Source organism: Sceloporus occidentalis, unplaced genomic scaffold, assembly GCF_023333645.1.
Source record: "Sceloporus occidentalis isolate IW3139 unplaced genomic scaffold, rSceOcc1.0.p SCAF_16, whole genome shotgun sequence".
Lineage (NCBI taxonomy): Eukaryota > Metazoa > Chordata > Lepidosauria > Squamata > Phrynosomatidae > Sceloporus > Sceloporus occidentalis.
Genome location: NW_028316996.1, coordinates 7,126,726 through 7,151,242, shown reverse-complemented (window position 1 = coordinate 7,151,242; position 24,517 = coordinate 7,126,726). Strand labels below are relative to the sequence as shown.

Sequence of the window (24,517 nt, the reverse complement as noted above, 5' to 3'; positions counted from 1 at the left end):
ACCGACTGCAAGAAATATTTCAGCGATGCACGGCTTGGGCGTGGACTGGACACACAATATAATTAAAGGGAAAATATAAGGGGGAAAATAAATAAATAATTAAAAAACCCATCTAAAGCTGTATCACAGAGGAAATAAAACATAATCGGTGACAATTTAATCATTCCCCAAATAGCCCAGTTTTTAAGTTCTGTTTTTTCTATTTTGCTAATCCTTCTGGTCAAATTGTAGTAATTTTAGTACTATTCTGGCCTGGATTCCAAAAGTGAATAGAAAACTTGAATTAAAGTTGAATTTTAAAAAAAATGTTGCGCCTTCAGTTAAGCTGAGAGGTTCTATAATAAACCGTTAAAAACGATAAAAAGAATAAAAAGCAAACTGTGAAAAGGTGGAATTTACTAACAGATAAAAATATCCCAAATACAGAGAAAAAAATAGAAAAAAAATGCCAACATACATTTTGACCCCCCCCCCCAAAAAAAACATGTTATCGTCATGGCAATACAGAACTAAAAACATCCATTTAATTATTTATTTGCTATATTTATTTTGAGGGTGTTTGAAGGCGGCCCTTCTACTGAGTGCAATTTTATATTTTTATTGTTTTATTTAGCATTATTTTTTTTTATTTCAATTAATAGTATGCTTCCCAAATTGTTAATTTAGATAGTAAGCTCGTTTCACCAGGGGTCTCCTCAACTGTTGTTTCTGTAAATTGTTATATACTACTTGTTATGTCCTGTCTACCCATTGTACAGCGCAACGGAATATGATGGTGCTATATAAAACAATAAAAAATAATAATTTTCCAGATACAATATTCCCTGATCAGTTCCTCCCATATGTCTAGTGTATGATATTTGAAAGTTTCTGTGATTAAGTATTTATAATAAAATAATAAAAGTACACAGACATTTATTGCAAAATGCTATTTAATTTAACCTGCTGCACGGTTTTCTTTCACATAAGTCTTTCTATGAGAATGAATATAGTTCCAGTCATTTGTAAAATGTAAAATAGCAGATTTGTGTTCTTATCGACAGAGTATTTCTTCTGGCTCTGTTTATCATGACAATGAATCCAGTAAAGGTTTTTTTGTTGTTGAAGCATTCACAATAGTAATGATAGCGTTAACCTTCTTGTTCTATGGGGTTGGGAGTGAATTAAAAGCTGCATTGTTCAGAAGATCTATTCCTGGACATTTACCAATGTATACTGCCGCTAGGTAATATTTATCTGAATGTAATAACAGGGAGCTAAGCATCAGGATAATATAACGCTCATGCGGAAAAAGCTAATATTAACCTAAAGTTTCAGGGGATCTTATAAAACATCCTAAAACATCAAATTGCTTTTGGAGTAGGCCAGTTACACCCTGTTCCCAAAATGAGCAAAAACTGGTACCCTATCTTCCTAAATTGCAATTGAAGTTTTTAATATATATATATATTTATATATATACATATATATATATATATATATATATATATATATATATATATATATATTTATATACAATATATATAATATACATGTATATACACACATTTAATATATACATCTAAAACCCTGATCTGACTAGGTGCATGGGGAGATAGTAAAAAGTAAATAAAATTTATCCAAATACCCGACCAACTAGTAAGTGTATAAGGTGTATAAGGCTATACATCACTAAAATAATCAGCTGGGGGAGAGACTACTCTCGAGGCTAGTAAATCCAGTCCATGTAGCTATATGTAACGAGAACGCCCGCTCTACTGTCTGGGACTATGCACTTGAGGTACAAAACGCAGGGCCGGCCTTAGGGGTGTGCGACTTGTGCGACCGCACAGGGCGCCATGGCAGCAGGGGCGCCTGCCCGGGACTTAAATTAAAACATCAGGGTTTTTTTTTTGCTGGTTTTTTGTTTTTTAATCTAAGTCCCGGGCAGGGGCGACGAGCAGTTGCTCGTGAAGTTCTCAGCAACCGCTCGACCCCCTTACTCTCCGTGACTCCGTCGCGGTGCCGGCATCTCATGTTGAGCGCCGGACCATGGCAGAGCGGGAAGACGGATACCTTCCGCTCCCACCGCAGGACTCCTCGAGGTAAGTTAGGATAAGGAGAAGTGGGCGGGGGGGGGTAGTTTGAAGGGGCGGGGGGGGGTAGTTTGAAGGGGCAGAGGGGGGCGTAGTTTGAAGGGGCAGAGGGGGGGTAGTTTGAAGGGGCAGAGGGGGGGTAGTTTGAAGGGGCAGAGGGGGGGTAGTTTGAAGGGGCAGGGGGGTAGTTTGAAGGGGCAGGGGGGGTAGTTTGAAGGGGTGGGGGGTAGTTTGAAGGGGCAGGGGGGGCACCAGAGGAGTAGTCTGCACAGGGCGCCAGAACACCTAAGGCCGGCTCTGACAAAATGCATTATGAGAGGTTATATTTCAGATTCAGTTTTCCGTTTGGGGAGATGGGGTATTTGTTTTCTTTTGTTTACCACAACAGGTTTCAATACCATACACTCTATCTCCAGTTATTCACACATAGGACTTATCTGTGTGTAATACTGTTCTACTCAATATTTCAATATAGTTAAAACAGGAGAAGTTTGGACAGCTAAGAGCACTGAAAATGATATTTCTACTGGTGCACTTATTATTATTATTTATTGTTTTATATAGCGCCATCATATTCTGTCGCGCTATACAATGGGCTAGACAGGACATAACAAGTAGTATATAACAAAACAATTTGACTTGGTTCTGCTCTAACAAGCTTACAGTCTAGTGGGAGTTAGAGTGTATTGCACAATACGTAAAATGTAGTTACAAAGATTAAGCAGAGTAGGTAGAACAGCACCTTTAACTTATCTTTGTTGCTTGGTGGAAGCTAATCGAGGGAGAAGACATAGTAAAGAGACTTCCCTATATTGCTTCCTACCTCGGACCGACTTGTTCATGTCAGCACATCCACTCAACGAGGAGCTACCTACAGAATCCTCTTGTTCATATGATTAAAACAGAGGTATATCTACCAACTAAAGCCATGACAGCACCATGGATCGGTTATAAAGGGTTAACTAAATGGTGGGTAAAGGTCAGTCTGTTTTATTCTTCACACAGAGCCAGATCAATGGCAACTTAATATAAGTGCATGAAAAACGTAGGCGTGGGGGACGAAGGATTATCCGCCTGCAAAGTCAATCCATTTATCCTATCAATACTTTCAGGCCCGGATTGATTTAGGGGCTGATGGAGCTGCAGCTCCAGGCTCCTACCTTAAAATAGGCCCAGTCAGGACCGAACTGACCTCTACGGCCACATTAACGCAGGGCATAAGGGGCACCTGCCCCTTAAGCCCGCCGCAACTGCGACCGGGTCCGCCACTCTAAGGGGCCGGAAAGCCCCCACCAGGGCCGGCCTTACGGGTGTGCGGTGGCACAGGGTTTAAATTAAAACATCGGGGGGGGGGGGTTTACTTTATTTAACATCCTCCATGTTAAATAAAGTTTTTGTTAACTTTATTTAACATGGAGGATGTTAAATAAAGTAAAAAAAAAAAAACCTGATGTTTTAATGTAAGCCCTGGTGGGGGCTTCCCGGCCCCTTAGAGTGGCGGACCCGGTCGCAGTTGCGGCGGGCTTAAGGAGCAGGTGCCCCTTATGCCCTGCGTTAATGCGGCCGTAGAGGCCGCATAGGCCCAGTCAGTCCGGTCCTGCCGCGGGCCCGGCTGCAGTTGCTGCTTGCTCCGGCAACAAGGTAAGTAGGGTGAGGGAGGGGGGTGCAGTGAGAAGGGGCAGAGGGGGGTTAGATAGTGAGAAATGGGGAGAGGGGATAGATAGTGAGAGGGGGTACATAGTGAAAAGGGGGAATATCTAAAGTGAATATATAATGGACAAGAAAATTACAAGAGGGAATTTGTTTATATAGCTGTGTTTGAAACGTAGTAAATGTGCTTAACATAAAATATGGTGCATTCTGCACATGGAGTCATGTGATGCTAAAAAATGCAGAAAGACTCGTCTGTGAGTACGTTAATATGCAGAAAAGTGTTATAGCTCCTTTATCTGCTGCTTTTTCTGAGCAAATATTTAAAAACCAAGAGAAGAGATATTGCATAACATGAAACTAAACGCTGTTGTCACTATGTGAAACCTAACATGATTACAATAAAACAAGCAGTCTGTAGACAGATAAACGTAATAATGGTGTAAGTGCCGGTACTGTTCATGACATATGCTAATTCTATAATAGTAAAGAAAAAGCAAATGGCAATAATTCAAATTCTAAACATTTTTCCTTATGAATTAAACACAGTTGCTGTGTGTCAAGAAAGGACTGTACAGAACACTGCTTTTGACTGCTTCTTAATCTTGGAGTAAGCATTCTTTCTGTGCTTCCCTAGTGGTCTGGAGGACAGGGACACAAGGCTCTTAACATTGACGGGACAATCAACCGGAAGAACCGGAAGACAGTCAACCGGAAGAAAACAAGGGATATGCTACCATATGACTTACTTATCCCGGAAACTGGACAAACATTGCTGCGGGCCCCCAAGTGACTTTTCGGTCACTGGCCTTAAAGTGCAAGGACCAGATTTACTCTTCCAGTCTGGCCCAGACCACATTTCATTAACAAAAAGTACATGATCCCCAACAGTACTCGAGCTCTACCAGAGATTAACTTGTTACCTACTGGTGGGACGAAAAACCCCCAACAACATTTTATTACGGGTCACACAAGTGTTGTTAGTGAGACTGTATTTTTTTAAATGTATCCAGACCATTTTTTATCACATGTAAATCCTGATGATTTAACATTTGGCTATCAAACGTCGAAACCTGTTATCAACAAAACAAAACTTTGTGGGGCTAAATGTTATACAGCTGGGATGCATAGCACCTGCTCTGGATGAATATAACTAAAAGAAATTAAGAAAGTATGATTGTAAGCTCACAAGAGCAGGACCTCTATGCCTTCTTTACCAACATGTCTGAATAGTTATTATTGTTATTGTCAATGTTGTATGTTGTCAAATGTAATGTCATTGGTTTTTTTCCCTCTATTGTAATAGCACTACGGAATCTACTGGTGCTCAATAAATAAGATGTACTTTAATGTAAATAATGTGAATTATTGTTGCAAATATCACTTGAGAAACTATGTAAGTATAAAGTGACAACAGCTGTGTGCAGAATGTAAACACGAGGCATCATGTATTTTTTCCCAAATATTTGATTCTGACACAATCAAAGATATCTATATATATATAAAACATCCAAAAATAGTTACCGGCACTCCAGGGACTTCTTTAAATAATCACTCCAGAAACTGCAGTTTTCTAATCAACGTTTCAGTCTATTTATTAGACTTTCATCATGTCCTATGATTTGCTGTTGCAGCTACTTGGCACCGGGCTAAAAAGGTGGTGATTGGTGTGCAATTGTTAATTTTGGACATTATATATATATATATATATATATATATATATATATATTTACTCACAAAGTCCATTGCACACTATTCCAAATTTCCCAAGCCTGGTGCTAGTAACCAGCAGTTTCCATAAAAAGCACTCTCAAAAGATGGTCAGCACTCCAGGTCTTTAAATTAACAATTTCTCTTTATTCAAAGTCAAGTCGATGTTTCAGTCATTGCTGACTTTCCTCATTGCTGACTTTCCTCAGGACATATGTCTATATATTATATATATATATAAAAGCAAATTATATATATATACACGACAATTCGTAAACAATATGAATCACTTACATCTTTTCCAATGACTCGCAGTTCAAACTGTGTCTCTTTGAAATGTATCTTTGTTATCCTAGGCCTGGAAATAATAATAATAATAAATAATAATAACACAAAAGAAGACAGGAAAAAATAACCACTTGTTACGTGTTTGTAAGCACATAGCATTGAGCAGGAAGAAATCCCATTTGCCTGCGTATTCTCCCATAGCAATGACCAGCAGCAAGGTGAATGTGTATATTATTTGCATGCTATCACCTATGACAGTTTTATTGATTTTTTTTTTTATAGAAATAACATATCGTGTCTATATAAATAAGATTTCCTCTACAAATAACCTATTGGGATATCTGAACAATGAACATTTAATTTGCTTTATCTAAAGTCTGGGAATCCGGCCTCACACATGCACACACACACGCACGCACACGCACGCACACACATACCACACACACACAGTGCAATATACAGTATACTTGTCCTTCGAGAAAAAAAATTATTTTGACAAGAACATTTTTTAGTATACAATTTTGTCCATTTAAGTGAGTGAGATTCCCTTGAGTTGAGTGAGCTTCATATATAAAGTGATAGTCCACCAATTCTTTCCACTTTGATTCAACCTTGTGTGAAAAAAATTAAAGCAGACCCTATATCATTGGGCTAAAAATGCTATCTACTTTAAGGTAAAATCTAGCAAGTAATTTATTAAGACAAAGCATAAAATGAAATTACATTTTACAAATAGCCTTGGCCCACAGTTAATGAGAATGAGCCTTGACTAATTAGCTGTGAAATCGGGCAAAAACTACTACAAATTTTAAGATGCGGGATCTAGTTAAGATCCTATCAATTAAGGTCAAAATGAAGCTGCTCAATGCAGGAGCAGGGACAGGTGGTGACCTAAATGGTGGGAAGTTTCATTTTCAAAATCCTAAGGTATTGCAAAAATAATTAAAATGTTTAATTTGAATGGTGTTTTAATAACTTAGACGTTTATCTTGTGCGGTATATTTAAAATAGAATGTTTCTTTTAGATACAATTCTACTACAGTACCCTCTCATTGTAAGTGTAAATTAATGTGTTCATATAATAATGTCACTAAACACCTTTGCAGGTAAGTATGAACCTGAATTGAGTATAATGTAATTATTAACTAGCTGAATGTACCTTTTTCTTCCAATTTCAAGAAGGAGTATTGCAGTTTGGTTTGGTGTTCTAAATCCAACATTCTATAACAATCCGGGTTTAATCCCTCCTTTGACAATGGCATGATTATATATATATATATATATATATATATATAATAACAAAAAGTAATCCATGCTTTGCTTCAGAAAACTGTTTGCATTTTAAAGCTCTGTATCACTTTCAGAAGTCACATGCAGTAATACTACTTATTTAATTGCATTTTTGGCTGCCCAGGAGAATTCTTGAAAGATAAAATCACTTTGTGTTTATAAATTGTTGAAACAGCCAACAACGTATTACATACGGATGGTGAAATCCTGGTATCTCCTTGTACAAATACGTTCATTGCTTTCTCCACATCTTCTACGCAAGTTAAAAAGGAGAAAAAACTAACCGCTAAATCATAACCAAACAGTGTTGACATTTTGTTGCGAGGGATATCAGTTGTATATTAGCCCGCAGACACTTACACACAAAAGACACGCATTGTGTGCATTCTACAAGGTTAATTATTAAGGCGAAAGTTTACATAGGCATAATTCTAAATGGGAAACAGAATTTAGAATAGCACAAGCTGCAAGTTATGAGTCACGGCATAATGCTCCAGTGAGTAAGGTTAGAATTACCATTTCATTCATTTTAATATCTCATTCATGCAGAACAGTATCTCACAACCCTCACAAATACTTACCAAAAATATTTCCCCACTTGCTTTTTATTCTTGTATACAACCAGACCCACAGGGGTAAGCCCTAAAAAGTATTCAGAATTATTTTCGCCCTGAAAAAAAAAGGTTGATACATGTATTAATAAATACCAAGACAAAAGACATATCAAGATATTTTGGACAATGCTATGCTTCCAACTTTGTGGGAACAGTTTGGGGGAGGCCCTTTTCTATTCCAGCGTGACTGTGCCCACCATGGTTTGGTGTGGAGGAACTTGACTGGCCCACACAGAGCCCTGACTTCAACCCCATCGAACAATTTTGGATGAACTGGAATTGAGATTGAGAGCCAGGACTTCTTGTCCAACATCAGTGTCTGACCTCACAAATGCTCACAAGACATCGCAGGACCTTGCCTGCTTATCAACCATTCTCTGATCTCTGTCTGGACCGACCTCAGCTTGTTATTGACTACTCCTGCTTGCCTATTGTTTTATAATTGGAGCCTCCACTAGTCCCATGGCTACCAGCACCTAGGGGCTCAACCCTTGGGGAAAGGTAGTTGGAGGGTGAACCTTCTTCTCTCCCTCTGTACCTGGGATTCTCCTCACCTGTTTCATTACATATAGCTGCAAAGGGGTGACCAACTACATATTAGTGTCTATGTGTTTAGAATGTGATGTCATAAATGTCTGTGTTGATGAAATGACCAGGTGTCCAAATACTTTTGGCATATGTTTCTGACAGCTCCCCATGCATGCATTTATTATCTAACGTAGGAACGGACTTTAAGTCGGTGCCCTGTACCAGTCCTGCTCTATAGGCAGACACTTCGTTTACCTCTATGGTAGTGCCAGCCCCATGTGGGCATTTCTGGGTAATAAAAGCATTAGGAATACTGATATACTATTTATATACATTTTTCTAAATTATCAGTTACATGGAGGAGAAAGCATTCTATTTATTTCTTGGTTATTTTTCTCTTGACAAAGCTCTGCTTGGTAATTATGGTGTCATTATCATTCAGACAGATAAACATAAGTGGCTGACATGCATGAATTCAACAAACTCGCAGGAAGGGGAAATATTCATTATTCACAAGACAGGGGTTACTCAATTTGCAATTTTAAGGCTTATTAAACCTTTCATGGAAAAAAAACTGTATAAATGGCGCTTCTTATGAAAGAAATCTCTTGCGCATCTGTTGTCGTCTGTCACCTTATATTCAATTTTGCATTTCTGTTCAGTATTTATTATTTGGCGGACTTACATAAACTGGATGAAGATCAACTCCATACATTTCAAGGCATTTGGCAACTCCCAAATAATTTAACTCTGATACAGCAGGAACCTGTCCCCTGGAAGAAGGTAAACATATATGTCCTTAAAAATTTAGCAAGGATAATAAAACATCTGCGATGAATATTGTGATATATGATATTATAATCTTATTGTGAAATATTATATATATAATTGTAAGAAATCATATAATATAAGGCAAAAAAAATCATACATATTTTTTACCATTGGGATCATCATACAGTTTCAGTTATTCATTGTTCAGTCAACCTTATCAATAAACAAAAGACTTGTCAAACTATTTTACCTAGTTTTCTCCATATCGTACAAAAGCCTTCGTTTTGAAGAAAAAAATCGTATGAACAAAAAATGTTAATTCTTGTGCCCACAAAATAGCAAACCACACAAACATCCTACAATTCATTGCCCAAGATCACTTAAGTATAACGATAAGTCTACAGCTATCCCTTCACATAGGCAGCTTGCAAAATATGAAACAAATGTCCATAAAATATACCTATGTTAAAAATTCTAAATAAAATCTTCAGTAATAACTAAATATTCAGAAATGTCAGTTTGTCACATCCTCTCTTAATGGGAAGCTGTCATTTCAAAGGCTGTCTGAACCAACCAACAACAATCAGCAACTTATCAACAAGGGGAGATAATAACCAAAAAAGTAGGAATACTTATATACATATAAGTGGTTATTTATTTTTTGAGGTTTACACATATGTATAAATATGGTTTTTTTTGTTTATGTTAATACCACCATATCTGTTTATTTAGTGTACAGGTCAGTAATATGTAGGATTTGAAGAATAACAGATTTCCTTTAATGCCAAGATACGAAAGGTTCTGATGTGTAGAAAAAAAAAAAGTAGACATGCAAACTGACTATTGTACGCACTTGAACATGTTTTTTTCTGCTAATTAATAAAAAAAAATCTATTCATAGCCGAATTCAACAGGAATTCATTGGCAAAAACGTTTAAACATACTGTATTACGTCTGTGACAGAATGACCTGTCATACAGGGCCGCAAGGTACTCAGAGATGGCTCCAGCCTGGCTATCAAACAAAGATAGCACAGGTAGGAACTCCATTGTTTAATTAATCCCATCAATAGGATTGCTGCCAGGGGATTAAAGGTTGGGTTGTCTACATGTACCTGTTTATCAATGTTAATTTATGTTAATGAAGTTCTGTGGCTATATGAGTCTATGTTTTACATCAATAAACTGTTCGTTTCTGCTGTAATCAATTCAAGGTAGTTGAGTCTGCTTATTGGGTACACATAGCAGGGTTCCAAGGTGCGCATGCTGGCTGGTGCTGGAAGCGATTCCGGGGACAACAGGAGGATACATCTGGGTGATCTCTGGGAGTTACTACAGCTCTCTTGGTGAACCTGTTAAATGTCACTTTTACGGTCCAGTACCCATTGCTATTTAGGTGAGTCCAGAGGCGTATATAGGGTATGGCAGCCATGGCACGTGCCATGGGCGCCATCTCAAGGGGGGCGCCGGTGAGCGGCTTTTAAATGCCGCTCACCGGCATTTTTTTTTAATTTTTTTTGATGCGGAGGAGAGAGAGGGGCGCCTAGCAACCGCTCGGCGCCCCTCATTCTCCTCCACGAGCCCTCTACCCCCATCCCGGTGCCGGCATTTCATGCAGAGCGTCGCAATATGCCGGCATATTGCGGCGCTCTGCATGAAATGCCGGCACCAGCGAGCGGCTTTTAAACACTAATGCGGAGGAGATAGAGGGGCGCCGAGCGGTTGCTAGGCGCCCCTCTATCTCCTCCACATCAGTGTTTAAAAGCCGCTCGCTGGTGCCCGCTGCTTCACTGCTGGGCGCCGAAATATGACGTCATATTACGGCGCTCAGCAGTGAAGCAGCGGGCACCAGCGAGCGGTGCAGGAAGACAGCAACATCGTGCTCCCGTCGCTGGACTTCAAGGTGAGAGGGGGGGGTTAAAAAGTGATAAGGGAGGGGGGTTAAAAAGTGATAAGGGAGGGGGGTTAAAAAGTGGTAAGGGAGGGAGGGGGGTTAAAAAGTGGTAAGGGAGGGAGGGAGGGAGGGAGGGGGGGTTAAAAAGTGGTAAGGGAGGGAGGGAGGGGGGTTAAAAAGTGGTAAGGGAGGGAGGGGGGTTAAAAAGTGGTAAGGGAGGGAGGGAGGGGGGTTAAAAAGTGGTAAGGGAGGGAGGGAGGGGGTTAAAAAGTGGTAAGGGAGGGAGGGGGTTAAAAAGTGGTAAGGGAGGGAGGGAGGGGGTTAAAAAGTGGTAAGGGAGGGAGGGAGGGGGGTAAAAAGTGGTAAGGGAGGGAGGGAGGGGGGTAAAAAGTGGTAAGGGAGGGAGGGAGGGGGGTAAAAAGTGGTAAGGGAGGGAGGGAGGGGGGTAAAAAGTGGTAAGGGAGGGAGGGGGGTAAAAAGTGGTAAGGGAGGGAGGGAGGGGGGTAAAAAGTGGTAAGGAAGGGAGGGAGGGGGTAAAAAGTAGTAAGGAAGGGAGGGAGGGGGGTAAAAAGTGGTGAGGGAGGGAGGGAGGGGGGTAAAAAGTGGTGAGGGAGGGAGGGGGGTAAAAAGTGGTAAGGGAGGGAGGGGGTTAAAAAGTGGTAAGGAAGGAAGGGAGGGGGTGGGTTAAAAAGTGATGAGGGAGGGGGGTAGATATAAGTAAAGAGTGTGCATTAATGTGTGGATGCATTGAGTGAATGAGAGAGAGCATGAGTTAATGTGTGGATGAGTTGTCTGAATGAGGGCGAGCATGAGTTAATATGTGAATGTATTGTCTGAATGAGGGAGAGCATGAGTTAATGTGTGGATGAATTGTCTGAATGAGGGAGAGCATGAGTTAATGTGTGGATGAGTTCTCTGAATTAAAGTGTGAATTAGTGAGTGACTGTAAAAGTGTTTGTGTGTATCATAGATGTATAATTGTGGAAGGGCAAAGATGGCACTAGCAGGAGGTTTGAGCCTTGGGGACCGAGATGGCACAGGCAGGGTGTATATGGGACAAAGATGGCACTGGCCGGACTGTTTGGGGACAAAGTTGACTTGTGGTGGGCTATTTGGGGACAAAGATGGCAAATCTTATGTGTGTAATTTGGGTGCTGGCCAGGTTCTATGTCGGCAGTGTGGACGCCAGGGCTGGCTTTGCGGCGTGCAACCTGTGATCTATGCCTGTAATTTAGGGGGTTTTAAATATACCTTTAATGCCGTGTTTTTATGTGAATTCCAATTGATCTTTACCTGCAAAGCTGGGTTTTTGTGTTATTCTGTAGATCCATATATGCTATGCTATGTTTCCATACACTATTTATGTGTACCTGCAAATACAGGGTTAATATGTCTTATTCAGTTGATCTATACCTGCGATGCTACGTTTCATATATTATTATTGTATATCTGCAAATACAGGACTTGTATGTCTGATTCTGTTTATTTGATATATACCTTCAGTGCTGAGATCACAAGTGAATTTCAATTGATCTGGGTTTGCGTGTTGATCTATACCCGCTATCGGCAGCAGGGACTAATATATATATATATATATATATATATATATATATATATATATATATATATATATATGCAGCAGGGGCTAGTAAATGGGTTTTTATTTGGACAGGGGCGCAATTTCAGTGCTTGCCATAGGCGCTATTTTCAGTAGATACGCCTCTGGGTGAGTCCCATAGATTTCTTTGTAATTTTACTAAAGTGACAAATTCCATAGCAACGTGATCATATCTGACAGCCCATACAGTATTTACGAGTATCTGCTTTCTAGGAGAAGTAATTAATAAGATGGACACGGCAATGTACGTCAGCATGAGAAACAAAGTTTTCCTTTTTGAGCTACAACTTGTGAATTTCTGAATTTGTAAAGCAGCCAATTATTCCTACAATAAGTTATCCAGACCTTTGGGGGAAAACACAAAAGCCCTGCAGGAAAACGACATAATGTTTAATGTGTGTAAAATTATGTGAAATGTAACCGGCATGAAATACATTTTATTTGAATTACTTATTAGTTTACCTTTCGGATTCTATGCATTTTATGGAAAATGATGCCTTGCCCCGTGCCTAGCTTCACTGTTCCTCAGGCTAGTAATCGGAATTGCTTTTAATAACTTCTTCTATCTGTATTCCGATATTACGGCTGAAATGAAAACATACCTCGGAGTAGGTGTTCCTGTAAAGGCCTTGGGAGAGATCAAAACCTATTTCCAATTACAATAGTCCAATGCAGCACATTGCTCACTGCGCTTATTAGAGAATTCAATGGAAATGAGTTGCTGGGCCGAGGTGAACGCGAGTATATATTTGGAAATATAACAAAACTCATATAGTATATGTGGAAGTTAAAAAAAACTCCACTGCTTAGCAATTCATTTGCTAAATATATATTAAAGATCGTAAAGGTATCCCTGTCCTTGGATTGTTATTATGCAGTATGTTGACATAATAATAAGATTATACCCTTTACTACAGTTCTCTATACCGACTAAAACCATGTTGTGTGTTTATGGATTAATACAATGGTGATATATAAGGAAATAAAATGATAATAATATTAGTCGTAATAAATAATAATAATAAATATGCAATGAAGGGTCAAGAACTCACGGCAATGAGCTGCTCCTAGCTAAGGTGAAAGCAGTTCGAGGTGAAACTGAGGTGAGGACATAGCTGAGGGCAGTAGTGGATGTTGTGTCCGTGAGCCAATACTCCTTGTTTAAACCTCTAACAATGGTAGTGATCAGCATCACATCAATGCTCAACCAGTCCGGCTAGCACACGATCACGTCCAGCTAATGTGTTAACATGCTTAAAGGGGCTTAGAGAGGCTGACAAAACATTCAATACATTCAGCAAGTTGTGGCGCAAAAAAAAGACAGCAAACTCACTCTTTATAAAGAAAGAAGAAAAAAATCTTAATGCCGCACCAAATTGGTTAGTTGTGAATGTCCTATTTCCAAACAGCAAAATGGGTTTAATAATAGGTCTTATGGCCAAATAGGAAAGCGAAGGTTTAAACCTCCTTGACGAACGACGCCATTCTTCTTTCGCTTCTATTCCGTAGCCAAGAACCTACTATAATTCCTGTTGTTGCTATTTGTAATAATATTATCTTTATTTTCCAGGCGGCATAGCTCAAAGCGGTTGAAAATAGGTAATATTCCACAAAGACATGAAAGAATAATGAAAATATCTATGATGTGTGTTATTTTTGCCCCTTTTGATTTTGCAGCTGAGAAACAACTGCTTTAGCAGCCGCCATAAAGTGAGCTTGGAGACCTCATTAAATACCTAGCGCACAACAAGCCTCATTTGGAGTACTGTATTTGTGTCTTTTCAGAAGACTTGTGTCATTCTGTATAGAGCAGTCCCGGGAAGTAACAAAAACAGCACCCGAAAACAGTAAACTGTGCACACACCAACTATTAATATCAATACACATCTTCATATTTTGTGAACGGGGGTAAAAAATACTTATTGACACTCCAGCTATAATTCAGAACGTTCCCTGCATTCCTGATGGTCTAGAGAATAATAAAACAACGTTTTCTTCTGAGCTTTCTTGGCTTTCCTCAATGGACTGATGAATTTACCAAAGCCTAAATAATTATTCTTTCTCATTTAGTTCTGTCTGCCTTGTTTTTAAGTCGATGATGGTTCAGACAGCCTTTGTGAGGTTTGATGAGGAGAAAGGCCAGAACTCAGTTTGTCCGTGAGTGGACAAACAAAAAAAGCTATTGGTAGTTTTAATAAATTCATTTTGTTATATAAAAAAAGCTATGATGGGCTAAGCAGCATTAAGGAATATATTGCACACAAAATAATCTGCAGGGCACAGGAAGGCTGTGGGGTGGGGGGTATTCATAAAGAGACAAAAAAAACTCTTACATTAAGGTTTTGTGTATCCGCTCAATGGCCTCTTCTAGGTCCTCCTTCTGGTCAGGCACAAATCTGTACTCTGATACGTAGCCCGGAAGATTCTTAAATGGATCATAGTCACCCAGTTCAGCTGGTTGAGAGAAGTTTAAGAAAAAAAAACATCTAATTTACTAGATTTTTAAAGCTGAATAATACAGCCATGGTTTTAGTTTCAGTATACATCATTATGCATCAATATTTACGTTTTTTTTCTTCTGCCTGTTAAATTCGCTATTTTATTAATAAAAACTAATTTTATATTGATACAATAAATATTGCCACAACCGCTCAAGAAAAGGTGGATGCTAGTAGTCAGTGATATGGTACAATGCAGTATCCCAACATATTATCTTGCAAGACTTGTGAGGTGTCTTCTTCAATTGAAGGATCATTGTCAATCTCCATCATTCATATTTCAATGTTAGACTTGTATTTATTTCTGATTTCCTTCTATACTTGCTTCTTTATACCCTTCTTATTAGGCACCCAATGAGATAGGAAAGAAAACAAGTCTGTCTTATGTTATAGTGATGATGTAGCAAAATCAGGACATGGCTGGCAAGAGGTCAGGGAGGGACAATTGAGCTGCTATGACTCAACATGAAGCCACATGCTTGTGTTTTTCTTACATATATAGTCTAGGCTTTCATAAACTTTAGGCAGAATTCATGCACAGATTGGGTAATTTATGTGCTTCTTTTTATTGGCTTTCTTTACAGATTTTTTGGTGAATGCGCGTAGAACAGCATAATTTAGACAGGCTTGCTTCCTTGCACATAAGTTTGCCAGCCCTCCCCTGATCAACATACACCTAGTAAGAGAATATGTTCTTAAGAAAAAATATATCTGTTAGATAAAGAAATTAGGTAATTTCTTATGTCAAGAGAATGCTACAGAGAATAATGTTGCAAAACACAATATTGATTTTAGAAACACCAGCATGTACCAATCTAACACTACAAGCTAGAAAGGGTGTTTATAACGATATATAATGACAATAACAATATATAATGATGCAAGTCCATTCTATTGATGTCAGTGATTTAATGCTTTCACAAGCATTAGATAGAATAATGAAAAAAATATTTCCATTTATGTATTTTTTCTCTGTTCTAGCTGCAAACACAACTTAATAGGTCTATTTATCCTCACAGAAATCTTTCCATTGTGTAAAGTAAAAGTAATCGTATGCTTTCTGCATAGAGAGAACAAGAGAAACCCTCTTAGTTCCGAATGCTCAATTGAATATTCCTGCTTCAGAAGAATCCATGAAATCTGTTTTAGTAAAGAATTCTACAGTAGTTATTTTAAAGGAAATGTACAACCGTGGCTTTGGTCTAAAAGAACTTATTTATATATTTTATATCTGGTTTTTGTTGTTGCAGTCTGAATTTTTCTCCAGTTCCATTATTTTTTTTCCACTAAAAAAGTGATTGCATTTGCACTAGTTTTGTGATTACATAAAGCTGTCTTTATTTGTTATCTGATGAAAGAGAATTCTTAGCCTCATTGAAATTCCTCACATTCATGTCCTCTCATCCGTCAAGTGAGTCAATACTGCACAGAGAGAAGATTTAAACAGAATATCACGGACTTTTAATAATAAAGAGGGCAACAAAAGAGTCATATCCTAGATAGGGTGAATATTTTGAGAAATACCTGTTTTAATATATATGAGGGAACAGAGTTGCCGCAAGCATTTTAACGCAAAAAAAGGTCAAGGATGGAGAAGGTAAAGGCATAGAAGCTTTGGAAGAAATGTTAGAACGTTGTTCCTAGAAAAGGATGCTAGTATGTTACGGTAAAAGGTAACCCCTGTAATGGTAGTAGAAATATGTAATTATCTATATACAAACTAAATAAAATTATTTTTTTATTATTACAGGATTATATTACACCAACAGTTTCTGGTAGCATTGCTTATGCAGATATACTTACATTGGATAGCGTATCCTGCAAGTTGAGCAGCAATATTAGATGGACAGGGTAAACGACCTTGCAAAACATCTTGCTTCACTTGCAAAAAGAACTGATACCTAGGAAAAAATATATTTTGGTTTTATTTCCTCACAAAAGCGTATGAATGTTCTCTGGAAGACAGGACAGGTGGATTGATGGAGAAGGCAAGCTGAGAATGTTTCGCCTACTTAAGCTTGTCCATCAAGTTTACAGAATTTAATACTTTTAGAAGTATCAGTTCCGATACTCAATGCCAGACTATTCCCAGAAATAATTCTTTAATCATTTAAATTTTTGTCTCATACTTTTTCTGGGAACACAAAATGATCATGTGACATAAAGCCAGCATTAATAGGCTATTGCCATACAAAAGGCTTCTGAAGCTCTGTGTGTTGTTTTTATGTGATGTATGTAGTGCAATTAGTGTTTAGTCTCAATAAAACAGCCAATTAAAATTGTGTTAGTGTGTGAAGCTTGAATGGCATCCCTGCACTTAACAAACCGAAGAACCGAAAAGGACTGCCATCAGAAATCTTGGGGGGGGCAGTACAAACCTAAAGATAGGCTCCTTCCCATCCCATCCCATGTTCTGTACACTGTTCCCACCACCCTGCCCACAATGGCCCAGTCCTGCGTTGCGAGCCGTAGGACCCCCAGTCCTGTTTGCCCGGGACCATACATAGGTACTGGCTTTAGCCCCGGATGACTGTCCTGGTACTCAGTGCCTATTCCTATAACTTCATTAAAGGTGCTTTACTGGCTGGATTGAGCTCCATCACACACGGTACATCTCATAGATTGGGGTAGCTATAAGAATAAGTGCCGGCAAATTGTGCGATTCAGTATATAGCGAAATGCATTGTATACAGTACCTAGTTATTTCTTCTTTTAATTTGCAAGGATCTTCTGCATAAAACTTTACACCAAAATAAAGTGTATAAGGAGGTCCAGCTGCAAAAAAAGAAATAGCAAATATAAACACATGCATCAATTATCAGTAACAGCTTTTGAATGTGAAAAATGGTATTTACAGAACAGTATGAAACAACATTTAAACAATATTTACCTAGATTATGCAAATGTAGCAGGGTCCGTTTTGCTCCTTACCTCACTTAAAGCAAATAAAGCTTTTTCTATTTTGTAATTTTATTTTTTCCCTCACAAAATTGTGCACATCATTTCAAGAAGCCTTTCCGTTTCCATGGCAACAGTCTATCAGTACCTGCTTTTGTGTCACGTGGCAATTAAGTGTACATGATTAACACGTTAGATCTGGAAATGGTTTAGATGTTCAACAGCACAAACAATTTGGTTTTAATGCTGTTGCTCAACAGAGCAAATGGAACAGCACCATTAAGGCCCAGTATGGGGGCCAGGTTGGACATTCATCATTAATATTTATTGTTTCATGTAGCGCCATTATATTCCGCAGCACTGTACAACGGGTTTGTCTGGCACACATATTGCTGTCCATGTAAAGAGCTGCCCCACAGTATGTGGGATGTAAACACTCACATAAAGGAATCATGTTATACATCCCACATGGTTATGTCATCGGTTATACATCCCACATGGTGCAGGTGCAGCACTGTGCATGTGCACGACAGCGACATGTGAAATCGGGAAAAAATATCAGCTTGCCCTAAGGCTGACTCAGAAAGTACGTGGCTCCTGAATGGTAATGAGTCACAATGTATAAAGGCATTTTAACCTTATACTAGAGCTCCTAGATTGCATTATCCATTCCTAGTAATGAAAAGTTCTTGTAAAACAAAGACTCTGCCACATTTAAATCATTAATATAGTATGTAATAAATGGCTGTATAACCAGACATACAAGGACTCTCACTAATCACATTTAGGATTTTTAATGAATCCGCACTCAGTAGGGAAAATTTGTTTTCTTCACGTTAATTAAAGTGAGTCAGGACCAGATGCTCCTGTACAGCTGGTCAGACAAGTCTGTTGTGAGGTTCTGTTGTGAAGCCCTGCCTAGCAGCCCATTAATAAAGACGTCCATAACACGGTCAGCTGACAACAATGAGAACTGTCCTGTCCAAAACACATTTACAGAAAGGGACTGCATAGAAATCCTGTAGAACGAGCACATGGAGGAGCCAGTCATCATGGAAATGCTGCCGTGTTACTTTAGACGCCCCAGTGGCTATAAGTGGAATTACAAGAAAAACATACAAAAAGGCTTCAGGTAGCAGGGCTGCATAAATCGGAGCAGCCCATGTATTCCTAAATTAATATAAAACTATTTTCTTACTACTTGCACACAGCTCTACAAAGATCTTCTTTGCACAACTCCTTCTTCAGTGATATACTTACTGTTGATCAAGTCTTTGTGTTCGGCAATAGTCTTTGCGGGATCCAGCCAGTACTGCACAAAAATTATACAAGGATAAGTGAGACAACTGGCATTATGTGTATGCAGTTAATATCTTGTAACGCCTTTTAGCATCGTACTTGTTCTCTTATTTGTAATTACGGGTCTGCATGTTTCTGTTCCTAGTACTGACAAGCAAAGAAGGAAACTGTACTACAAATTATGCACCCTGCCCACAAACTGCACAATACAAAGGGTTAAACAAAGTACCGGCATTTAGAAAGAAAAACATGAGAATTAGACATAAAAGTGTATATTACTATCCCTGACACAAGACTAGAGGTAACCGTCTGTCTAGGTGTTGCTAGCCACAGAGGATATACACAGTTTGCATAATAAGAATTATGTTACAGACGCTGGCACCGGCCCAGGAGATCTCTTCGTTCATCAGCACCTTATCAAATGTGTGCGGCAACGTTTAATAAGTACAAGTGATGACTGGGAGATTTAAGCGCACAGAGAGAGGGTTAGTTATTCCATCATATTCAAACACTGCAATACATGGAGATTCCCAGATAAAGTATGAAAACAAAGTACAAAGTATTGTTCTTTGATATGAATCTACTGTGATACACAGAAAACTCGACAGTTGCTGAGCTTATCTACTAGTCATGAAAATGGAAAGAAAGTGCCTGGGAGTTCTACATGAGGAAATTATATAGTAGGTTTCCATCTGAAAAAGAGACCTCTGAGGTCCCAAGTGAAAAATGGATCTTGCTATAATAGCCTGAAAAAACAGAGTCTTTAGTCAAAGTTGACTTCTTCTATTTGGCCAAGATGGATAGAATACATCATGAAGATCTTTGACGTCCTGTAAACTTGTGTAACATTATATCTGCTTCTAGGTCGGTCTAATAAAAGGTACCAACTTCGACTAAAGACTCCACTCATTTTATAGCGTTATACTAGTAAAGAACTGAACAAAATGTAGCCTTGTTGATGTTTCTCCTGCCACTCTGATGGATAAAAGTGATACCATGACAATAGCAAGAAAAGATCATAAAATGTCCATCCGAAGATAAATGCAGAATGCAAACAATTAGATTCGCAGGTGCACTAGTATAAAAGGTATAATGTACTTCAGAGAACATGGAGATAAAACCAACATTACATTTATCACAGGCATTAGTAGTCTGCTCTTTGTCTTTCAAGCAGTAGATTAGCTCTTGAGAGGATAAAACCATAATGTATGTAACATTATTTCCAAAGACAGACTGATCTGTGGGGTAATCAGATCAAAGTGTATAAAGCAAATATAATAGCTAATAATGTTAGTTTAGAGACTGCCAATTCCACAGTCTATACAAATTAAATCAAATAAATCTACAGACACCAGCTTAGTTATATTAGTACATTATTTACTATGGAGATACACAGTAGATAAATGGTTCTTAGATGCAAGACCCTTACAATTGCTTGTGTTTCTAATAATACTGTACTGCAGGGGTAGAGATAATGGTTTGTTCCTTCGTAAGAGGTCATATTTATTGATGGATGAAGTAATCTTTGTGAATACACCTTCCCATTCATATTTAGTTGTCAATCTGATATGGAACTACTACTTCAAGCAGAACATTCCTACGGTCCATAGGTTCAAATGTAGGCTTGAAGGACCACTTTATGGTGGTTCCATTGTGGAAAAATGTATGCCTAGCACACAGGATCACCAGAACGCCGAAATTCCACTGTGCCTGGGGGATTGCTTGGTATGAATTCACAAATGATGACTCTGTCCAGCACCAATATATTTATCTGCCACATAGGGGCTGATTATAGAAACACTCCTATCCAGGGCATTGTTTAGATCCTTGGGTTGACATATAAAGGACATCAGCGACAGTAATTGTAACAAAATATCCAACTGGGACTCTGTAGAAGTATTGGGCTAAACACACATTATGTGAAAAATATCCATGTACAATCTGAAGCAATCTAGTTACATGGTATATTGACTTTATTATATGTACCCCATAGCATATATTTTTTTAAGTCTGTATGTACTGCAAGTACCTTTCCTTGACCTTTGCTCTAAATATCCTGCCCACTTTCCATAATGTTATGTTAAATACTTGCAAGAACATGTTAGTTGCTCAGAATCCAGCTCTTCATGAAATTTGCCCCTGAGCTGTTAATTAATATCCAAACATCTATCATAACAAAGACTTTGAATTCTCTAACACTTCAGTAAGAATTTGCCCGTTTAGTCTGCTAACCCTTTCAATGCTACTTGGGATCCCATACCTAGGATTTCTAGGTCAGTATCTTTTTCCTCCGGGAAGGGGATTGGCATGTGGTCACCCACACTTTACCGCCCACCTTTCACCTACTAAGGAGTCCTTAGGGCCAGCCTCATCACTAAGTGCAGCTAGCCCTGCCATCAATGTGTTTGGCCTCACCCCTTCCCCAAGCAATTCCCCAGAAGAGAAAGAGCTTTGGGTTGCCTACCCTTTGGTGTTCCCAGTTATGATCATTACCCTTACCATAACTCATTGAATAGTATATCACAAGGCTTCTTAATATTATGGATAATACAAGGGACTAAACATCAGTACCCTTTACAGGGGATAATCCCACATTGAGCTAACAAATTGGAAGGATTTGATTCCTCAAAACACTGACCTACAGATACACACTGAGCTAAAGTGACATAAACTTTAACGGACCACTCTCAGCCCCAGTGATGCACACTTGTACTGACCACCCGCAGCTAAACTGAAGAAAACTAACCCACGGACATCCCTAAACCAGAGTGATACACACTGAAGAAAACCCAAACCCAAAGACCACCCTTAACCTAAGTGACCACTCCTAACAGTACTGATCACTGACAGCTACATGATGTACTCAAACACTCAATCAAGCTAACACACATACAAACATATACAGTACTGTTCAAAAGGAATTGGCAGGTAGGCTGTTCCAAACAACTTGGAGAACTAGCCACAGTTCTTCTATGGATTTAGGCACCTCAGTTGCTTCTCTCTATTCATGTAATCCCGGAAATACTTGATGATGTTCAGATCAGGGCTCTGTGGAGGCCATAGCATCGCTTGTTCTTCTACACTGAAGATAGTTCTTACTGACTTGTATGTATGGAGCAAATCAGATACCTCCCTGATGGTATTGCATGGTGGATAAGTATCTGCCTGTAAATCTCATCACTGAGCAATTCATTCTCACCAAATCCCCAACTCCATATTTAAAATTTTGACTATTCAGTCCTGAGCACCTGCTGCCATTTTTCTGCACCTCTATAACCTTAGATATAAGTTGACAGCCTTCACATGCATTCAAGTGCATATGATGACTGGGGTGTAACTCTAACTGAAAATGCAGGTGGCTTTACCGTTGTGCACTTGGTGAGCTTGTATGTCTTTGGTGGGCAATTTTGGAGTCATAACTGCAAGGTTCTCACAATCACGACACCAGAGTAGTGCTCTTGTTATAGTAAGAAATGCTGATGTAAGACCGTTTTTAAACCTTCACACTAAGGTTACTTGTTATTAACAGCCTCATCATATAATAATATAATATTTATAATAATAGCTCCTGCCCCAGTCAGAGCTGTGTACATAGTGTTTAGTGTAATGTGTGTATGATCACCAAGCTCGACAGAACCGCCAACCAAGAATACATTGGTATGACTAGGGTTACAAAAATATCAATCCCATCTAGCTGGACAGCCTAAAGCACTATTACGCTAGTTTACTTGAATGATAATTCTATGTCTGCAACAATATGAATTGTTTGTCGACAATTGTGATCATGAGTCAATAATAAGGGGGTTCCAGCGCATTTTTACTCCTCCGATATGGTCTGTTGTATACGTTCCACAAACAGTGCTTGAATATAAGATGATCCCTGACACCTTTGCGTTGATATTACCATTGCTAGTTACTGTATATGTTGACTCTGTTGATATGTTGATACACAGTATCTCTATTATATATCAGATTCACTATGCAATAAATCGAGAACTATATACATACCCTAAGGATAAAAAGTGATGAATTACCACTGTTTGATGTGTTCAGTCATGTTTAAAGTTAAAGAAAATATTTCACAACCCAAACTTTAATCAACACAGGTGCAGAAACCAAAGTGCAAAACCTATACATTAGAGCATTCATTAAGATGAAGTTAATCACTGTATGCTTACTATAAATCCACATTAACATTATCTTCAAAAGAAAGTTTCTATTTACACTTTGGGGGGAAAAAAGGAATGCTAACATGACCATGTTAGAACATAAATACCTTTCTGGACAATGTTAAGTGTGGTCCGACATTATCAACAAAAATGTTAAGATAAATTTGTGTGAGCGGAAAAAGTCTCATTGAACTTTTTACATAGTATTCACACACATGTAGAGGAATATAGATCAATTTTACCTGCATTGTATAAATGTTAAACAGCAAATATTTGAGGAGAGAGCAACACAATACTCTGGACTGGATTTTCTTCCGTGCAGTGCTCTAGTTTGAGGACATAGGAAAGGTCTTCCCCTACAGTTATTTGAATGTATTTCTTGCTCATTATGAGCACTTTAATCATCCCTTTCCAATGAATAAAAAATAAAAAATAATACAATTTTTGATAAAACACTTTAAATGTGTTTACATGTTACACTCCAGCTTGGTTTCATAGAGATCGGTTCAACTCCAATACAAAATGTTATCATTTATTCTAGACCAGTGAATGGTAAAGTGATTTTTTTTTAACCTTATCTTCTATCAGGGTCAAGCTGCTCTGGAAACAGTGTGTTTTGTCTGCTATGTCAAGAATGTTAAATTAACCTGGATAATAAGGCTGCCAAATCATTAGAAGTAAGAAAAGGACAGGAAAATAAAAGAGGAAAAAGAGGAGGCCAGGGTAGGAGAGTGAGACAAGGAGAAAAAGAAACAGGGAGTGGGAGAGCAGGTTAGGTGTAAAAGAGGACAAGAGAGAAAGCTGAAAAAAGGAGTGACGAGAACAGAAAGATACATTCTGGGGAAGAGAAAACCAAAGAATAGCAAGAACAGGATGGAACTTAGAAAGTGTAGGACGGCGGAGAAATGGTTCTCAATAAAGGAGAACCCACAAAAGCCTTGCTATGTTAAGCACATTTATAATAATGTTAAATCAATAATGTTTGGTCATAAACAAATGAAAAATCATTACGACTTAGTGGACCTTATGCATGCATACAAAGCATGGCAATGCTCGCTTACAGAGACACAGCTGGCATCTTCTATGACATAACAAAGACTGAATCAGTTTAAATAGTTTCATCAAGATAAATCATGGCGAATGCTGCATATGGCTAATTACAATGCAAATTGGCATGTCCTGTGCCACGCAGCAACAATGTGTATTGCCAGCAATC

At 38.6% G+C, this 24,517-nt stretch overlaps 1 protein-coding gene across 2 annotated transcripts in view; it reads right to left on the bottom strand.

Moving 5' to 3' along the window:
* The window catches only part of LOC149302981 (band 4.1-like protein 4A), a 96,123-nt gene that overhangs the window by 35,023 nt on the left and 36,583 nt on the right, over positions 1-24,517 (bottom strand). For both annotated transcript variants that reach the window (XM_089481850.1, XM_089481851.1), the window contains exons 3-9: positions 19,094-19,145; positions 17,632-17,710; positions 16,739-16,836; positions 14,771-14,891; positions 8,841-8,928; positions 7,595-7,683; positions 5,730-5,793 (exon numbers count right to left, since the gene is read on the bottom strand). In XM_089481850.1, the coding sequence (XP_089337976.1) occupies positions 5,730-5,793; positions 7,595-7,683; positions 8,841-8,928; positions 14,771-14,891; positions 16,739-16,836; positions 17,632-17,710; positions 19,094-19,145 (591 nt within the window). The remainder of the gene's footprint in view (positions 1-5,729; positions 5,794-7,594; positions 7,684-8,840; positions 8,929-14,770; positions 14,892-16,738; positions 16,837-17,631; positions 17,711-19,093; positions 19,146-24,517) is intronic.